This window comes from Asterias amurensis, chromosome 11 (genome assembly GCF_032118995.1).
Source record: "Asterias amurensis chromosome 11, ASM3211899v1".
Taxonomy (NCBI): domain Eukaryota; kingdom Metazoa; phylum Echinodermata; class Asteroidea; order Forcipulatida; family Asteriidae; genus Asterias; species Asterias amurensis.
In genome coordinates this window covers 2,128,685-2,135,947 of record NC_092658.1, presented here as the reverse complement: position 1 = coordinate 2,135,947, position 7,263 = coordinate 2,128,685, and the positions used below count along the sequence as shown (strand labels likewise).

At 38.7% G+C, this 7,263-nt stretch overlaps 1 protein-coding gene across 1 annotated transcript; it reads left to right on the top strand.

The window, feature by feature from the left end:
* Positions 1 to 22: 22 nt before the first annotated feature.
* LOC139943915 (galactokinase-like) lies at positions 23 to 7,168 on the top strand. The gene is made up of 7 exons (XM_071940806.1): positions 23 to 227; positions 2,041 to 2,230; positions 2,942 to 3,200; positions 3,801 to 3,982; positions 4,455 to 4,605; positions 5,454 to 5,616; positions 6,071 to 7,168. Exons 1-7 carry the CDS (start codon positions 51 to 53, stop codon positions 6,140 to 6,142), a joined length of 1,194 nt encoding a protein of 397 aa, XP_071796907.1. The 5' UTR covers positions 23 to 50; the 3' UTR covers positions 6,143 to 7,168.
* Positions 7,169 to 7,263: the final 95 nt, after the last annotated feature.

Here is a 7,263-nt window from a genome sequence, read left to right as displayed (position 1 = left end):
TTAGTCATACGATCCCACGTACGTACTCTCTCCTCTGTATTTTTTTAACAATGGCAGAAGTTGTGGGCGTATCAGAGATCAAAAGCACCGCCGAGTTGGTGCAAGATGCAAGCAGTGTCTTCTTTGAGAAGTTTGGAAGCAAGCCGAGCTTTGCAGCTTGTGGTCCGGGGAGAGTGAACCTGATTGGAGAGCACACCGATTACAATGATGGATATGTTTTCCCGATGGTGAGCTAATTTGAAGTTCATGGCAATTAACAATCATCATCATGCTGATCGACACTGACGACTGAGATTTGAGTGACAAAAAGGCGGGGTTAAGATTATATGGGAGGGGTGCATTGACAACTAAAATTTGGGCACTTTCGACATGTCGTGAATTGAATTTTAAAAAAAAGAAAACAAAATTAGGCTTGGTTTGATTGAAGCAAATTTACCGCTAGTTGCGATAACGTAACCCTCCTCCCGACGGCCGCCAGGAGGAGGGTGGGTTACGTTATCGCAACTAGTATCCTCTGCTTACCAGTTATCACGCTATTATGCCTTTTTCTTTGAATTGGGAAAAAAATAATGATGCAATATATCAACCGATGCCCTAATTATCTTCATTTGTTAATACGAAGTATGCAAACATATATTAAAACTTGATGGACATTGAAATGTTCACACCACACACCGATCTTGGATGACTTCAACTGGCCCCATTTGTTTTGAGTTTTTCCTATTTTCACGGCAAACAAGAAAGTATGGTTTCCCGGTGAAGCCATACATGGAAGAAACATCTGCAGTGACTACAAGTGTTCTTTGAGACTCTGTGTATGACTGTATAGCCAGCAGTTGCCTTCATTTTATTCAAAATATTTTTTTATTAAATTTTTAAAATTACCATGGTAACTTGCAAAAAATTTAAAAAAATTTAAAAAAATAAAAAGTGTGAATAATTACTGGCTTCAAAATCTGATTTCTATTTTTTTTTTCTCTACTTTTTTTCTTAATATTTATAATAAAGCGTATTAATAAACAGTGATAATTGAATCAACAAGCTGATGTTTAAATTTTAATATAAATAATAGTATTGATACGAGGGTTACAAAATAAAAATCTCAAAAAATATTAGAAAATGATATAAGGCACATGGCTTCTTTAAGCCTCTGTATTTTTCTTTAAGAATGCTCAGCAAAACATTCAGTCACATGATTTTGATCATCATGAATTGTGAATTGAAATAGCGTTTGATGAAACTTTTTCGGTGGGCAAATATTTTTTTATGGCCTCAACATTATGACATATTTTTGTACCTTGTAGAATTACCTAAAATACCAACTTTTTTGCATTTACAAGTGCAAATGACCAGTGGAGCATTACGTGTTTCTAAGTTTTGGTCAAAGAAGAGGAGACTCTTTGCTTGGCAAATAAAACCACACAATTTTTGTCTAGGGACTGTTTACATCGCGCACAGAGAGGTAAAAGATTTGCCACGATATTAGGGACACCTCGAAAACAGGACCTCCTACGATACATCAAACCTTACTTCTAGAAACTATATAAGGCTCACCTGGGTCCTGGGAACCTTATAGTTTCTAGAAGTAATCAAACCTTAAGTGTTAAGTCTAAGTAAGTGTAAATAAAATAAAATTGTTGCGTTACTCGCGGTAGTTACTAGAAGTAGTAGTACTATCTAGGAGCCGGACCACTTTTCTTTTTTTTTTCTTTTTTTTAACTCAACGGTTAAAAGAAATTTTATTGCGCTATCTATTAAAAAACAAATTAAAACTGAAACTGGCTGTAGGCTAGCTAGAATTCTGGCTGGAAAATTTGTTAAAAGTTTTTTTTTAATTGTATTTTTTTTATGTGATATAAATTAGCAAAAAAAACATGGTTTTACATTGCTCTGGTAAGGACCTATGCAACGGAGGAGTCCAACCTGGGCTAAGATTTACAAAGCTTATTCAACATGATTTTTATTTTCAAAATATAAAACACTTTGGTTTGCTTTGCAAAGTCTTGTTGTTTTCACATTTTATTATAAAATTACTTGCAGGCTTTGCCCCAGGTAACCGTCATTGTTGGTAACAAGACAAACACTGGACTATGTCGAATCACAACGACTGCCGAGAACGCTGATGAACCAAGAAGTATTGAAGTCCATCTTCCATCAGCAGAAAAACCTCTCCAGCCCGGACTGCCGGCCTGGGCCAACTATGTCAAGGGGGTGGTGCAGTTCTACAAAGGTACACAGATCTGCCTGAAAAGTTGCCGAACCACCAGGGGGTGCAAGGTGGTTGAGAACTTCCTAACCTTGGAGCCCCTCCCCTGTCATCAACATCCTGACATCCCCCCCAAACACCCTCAAAACATTCTGCTCTAACCAGTTCCGATCACACCCAGTATTTTAACTGGCAAACCCTCTGTTTGAAGGCAAAATTTTGTGCTTAAGAAGCAATTATGAAATTGGCCTAGTTAAACAAAAATTTGGGAGTCCAAGTTTCATTGAGTTGCTCAAACAGAAAAGTTTGGTAAATTCAGCTTAGTAAAAAAATAGTTGGGATAATCATTCATGTGTGGAATGGTATCTTGGCTGGTGAATACCTTATTCTGGTAAGCAAAATTTGTTTGTGTTTACTGTTTGAATAGAGTGAGATAATTGAACCTGTGACTTTTGGAATAAGCCCTCAGCCCTTATGTGTCTCCCTATTTTGTCAATTTCTTTGTTCGGGATGCCAGTCAGAAGCCTTTAAACCTGTAAGTGCTATCAACCAAGGAAGTGGCAGTATAGAGGCATCATCTTAAGGGGACAAGTTTATATTTCAAATATCAAGAAGTATATAATAAACAACAAGGGAAACTGAAAACAAATTCAGAACAAACCACAGTTTGCCCTGATGGGAATGACTTGAATTTAAAAAGCAAAATGTAAAAATAATCACACAATTTTTCCCCAGGTACTCTGTCCTCGTTTGATGCAGTTATCGTCTCGTCTGTTCCCCTTGGGGGAGGCGTATCAAGCTCCGCCTCTCTAGAGGTTGCTACTCATACCTTCCTTGAGGCCCTCGACCCTAACGGACCCACGACCGATCTCAGAGCCAAAGCGCTGACCTGTCAGATGGCAGAGCATGAATTTGCCAAGATGCCGTGCGGCATTATGGACCAGTTCATTTCGGTGATGGGGAAGGAGGGGCATGCCTTGCTGATTGACTGCCGGTAAGGATCAAAGTTGAAACTATTATACTGTAATACCCAACGCTTTTCTTCTTTTTTGAATATTAGGAAAGAAATAATTGTGTCAGTTCATTTCATTCAGCTATCTCAGTTTCTAAAATGTGAAACATGGCTGCATACTCCCCACCAGGGAGCTGAGATGGTTTAAGGAGTGATTTAAGGCCCAGTGACCAGGGGTAATAATGTGAAGTGCTCTGGGACACCCTCCGGGTGTGAAAAGCGCTATATTAAAGCAGGTTATTATTATTATTATGTGGATGAGACGACAAAAAGACTGTGTATGAATTTAGTTGGTTTGGCTACGGCTAGATCACAGCAAAATACTGGCTTTACGAAGTTGACCCCAGTAAATGGCTGATCTTCAAAAGCTGCATCAACCATAGCAGTATAGTATGCCAGACTCGCACAAATTCAAACATTGGGACCTTTTAGAGCACAAGCTTGTTTCCATTATAGCAATGTGCGTGAAACCAAGAGGTCCCCAAAATGATCCAATACACGCCAGACACCAAAGCCACTTCAATCTGTCACAATCCTCAAAAACATGTTCTGAGATTCAATTCTTACTTGATAAATTTCCAGATCCATGGACGCTAAGTTGGTACCCCTTGCGGACCCTCAGCTCGTCGTGCTGGTAACCAACTCCAATGTCAGACACGAGTTGACGGGGAGCGAATACCCGACGCGGCGGCGGCAATGTCAAGAAGCGGCTGCTGCTTTGAGCAAGAAGAGCCTCCGAGATGCTACGATGGAAGATTTATTTGGTACGAAACAAATTTGATGATAAATACATCATTTATGATCCTAAACTGTGTTCAAAGAATAACATTGTAGTCCTGATTGCAGATTAAGTAGTAGGAACCTCTCCATGTGCAAGCTTTCAAATTTGTGTTAATGTTTTTAATTTTCTGATTACTATTTTGACAAAAATCATCAAGATAAAACCAATTATAATGCACGTTAGGCCATTTCAATCCTAATATGCCAACTACAAAACATTCCAAAGACATCGTTACGATTCACTTCCTTGGGCCGAACTTCAAAAATTTGGGTCTAGAATCATAGTTGTTTTTGAATTGCATGAGTAAAAGTAATATAGAATTAAAAGGCAACTCAAGAACCAATTTTTGTATTCAATTAAAATTCTTCCATAGTTGACACTTGCTCTAAAATGATTTCCATGAAATTGATAATAATAATATTAAATTTTTATACAATTTTACTCTGTCTCTTCAGCCAGTGAGAGTAGCATGGACAGAGAAGTTTACTGCAGAGCAAGGCATGTCATTGGTGAGATAAGCCGCACCACTGAGGCTGCAGAAGCTCTACAGAAGGAAGACTACGCCACTTTCGGTCGTCTAATGGTTGAAAGCCACAACTCTTTACGGTAAGCCGTTTTCCCTTTTGTTTTGTTCGGCTCATTTGGGTTTTTCTTTTCCTGTGGTGGAAAAAATTAAACTTCTTTGTTATCTTCTCCCCTCATCCAGTTGGTGAACAGACTTTGCATAGAATTATCATAGATGTAGATGTGTTCTATACAGGGTTAAACAGGAGGAAAGTTACCCCAACTACACTTCATGTAATTGGTTAACCCCCAAAACAGAATAATGTTTACAAAAGTGTACTGCTGACTTAGAAAGCACTATACGGTATAGAGACCTTGCATAACGTGTCACGCTGGGGTATGCTGAGGTCATACACACATTTTTGCGCACCAAGAGCAGCTGTTATCCAATGATTTGCCTCCTTTTGCCTCAGTGAGGGTCCTTTTTTAAAGCGAGACGTCAATGTATATCCCTCGTTTATATATCAGAGGCATGTTGTGATCATACAATTCTTGTATTACGTATGTAAGGTATGCGGGAGTATGTTTGTATTATGAGACCTTTCCTTTTACATAGCACCATGTAATTGTTTGCAAGGTTCTGTGGCGCAATATGCAGCCAATCAAACCAGGAACATTAGGGCAAACCCCTTCTCTTTTCAATAAGCGCACTGGGTTATTTTATGTGTAATCACAACAAACGGCACCACACAGGTTTATGTCCCAAGGACAGTGCATCATGTTCAAGTATCTTGCTTAAGGCCACAGGTGTCACGACTGGGAGTCAAACCCACACTCTGCTGATCAGAAACACCAGAGTTTGAGCCTGGTGCTCTTGTTATTGCTAGGCCATTTATGCAACCTGCCATTTGTGTGATCATCTAATACTTAGTCATTGTTTCTTCCGTTAGTGATGACTACGAAGTGAGCTGTCCTGAGCTGGACCAGCTAGTGGAGGCAGCCATGGCGGTAGATGGTGTATACGGATCACGGATGACTGGTGGTGGGTTTGGTGGATGTACGGTCACTCTGCTAAAGAAAGATGCCGTTGGGAGAGCAGTGGAATACATCAAGGTAGGAAGGAGTTTTATTGATGTAATGGCCATTTTGGGTGGTGTGGTTTTTGCACGCTTAAGCACAGTTCATATTTCCTACGAATGCGAATGCGATACAAGACTTCACAAATTCGCAACAAATAATTTGCAACATTTGAATTTGAGTTATAGATAAATGAAGAACCTGTAAAAAAAATATTTCAAAAAGTGGACGAAAAATCTGTAATTGGAATAATGTTTCTCAGATTAAAATGCTTTTGAATCTCTCTCTCTAAAACCGCATTCCTTTGAAGGGAATTATTTCTCAAAATATTATACAGTAGCAGCGGTTCTTACCAAGTAAATTTGTATGGTAACTTATTTTTGAGTAGTTCACAAAGGTATACCCTCCCTTGAACTAGTTCTTGACTGATATCGTTTCTAAAACTACAAAGCTCTAATTGTCACCCGTTTGTTTTTGTTTTTCCCCACAGGGTAAATACTTGGGTAAGCCAACGTTCTATGTGACCGCTCCATCTAAAGGTGCTCAGATACTTTCTGTTTAATAAAGTATCAGTAATCTCTCCGTTCCAGTTTTTTTTGTAATATTAAACATAAATTGAAGACTAATTATTTTTAAAGACTGTAAAACTATTTTTCTCAAATTGATTGTTAGTGGAAAGGATCAACACTGAAAATTAATTTAAAATTAATGAGGAGGTCGGAGCCAGAGCCTAAGACGAGGTTTTGAAAAGGGCACAGATCAACCAATTGGAACACTTTGCCCATTCAGTTGAAACGGCAGTACATGATTGTCTCAAAACATATTATGCACTGATAACAAGTCACATCATTCTCTGGGTTCTATGGTCTCAAATTATAAGTATTTTTACCAGGTTACCCATACATCAATGTGTGTTAATAAGCACTGTGTACTCGGTACTTTGCCAGAGTCCACAGGAGTGTTGCTCGGGTGGGGGGTCTTACCATTAGACCAGGGTTGTGACAAATTGCGATCAGAGGTAATTTGGGGTTCATAGAAATACATGTACACCTACAGAGTGCCAGACTACACTGTAGATTGAACAGTGCTACATATGGATTGAAAATGCCGTCCAGCAAACCTGTGAAAACTGGTTCCTCTAAGTCAAGGGCTGATACTTCACGGGGGCAACGAAGGCTATTGCCTTAATGCCCCCTGGTTATTGCCTTGGTGCCCTTGAAATGCTACAGAGAAAATTTACAATTCCCTCATAGAGTACCTTTTACCAAGGAGAAAATGCTTTAGTGCCCTTGCCTTTTCAACAAAAAAGCATATATGGCTGATGACAGTCACAACTCTCTCAGTTCAAAACACAACTCTGCACTAGACCACCAGCTTGCTAGAGGCAGCTCAAATCCTATAAATATCAGCAGTGGTTACCCCAGTGATTTAACAAATATAAAATTGAAACTATAAAAACAATTACTTAAATTTTCAGACATTTCCGACCTCAGCAAATCAAACTCTTAAGGAGACAAGATGACTTTTGTACTTGATTTATTTGAGTTTACACAATCTTACGATTATATTTAAGACATAAGAAGAAAGGAATATTAATAAACATATTTGATATTTTCACAAAAGCTTGAGTATCGTATAATTTGTATTTCACAAAAATGGTGGTAACAGACCACATGATATGAG

Coding starts and splice junctions, on each gene's coding strand:
- LOC139943915 (XM_071940806.1), top strand. CDS start 51: ATGGCAGAAGTTGTGGGCGTATCAGAGATCAAAAGCACCGCCGAGTTG. Junction 3,983..4,454: donor TACGATGGAAGATTTATTTG/GTACGAAACAAA, acceptor CTGTCTCTTCAG/CCAGTGAGAGTAGCATGGAC. Junction 5,617..6,070: donor GAGCAGTGGAATACATCAAG/GTAGGAAGGAGT, acceptor TTTTCCCCACAG/GGTAAATACTTGGGTAAGCC.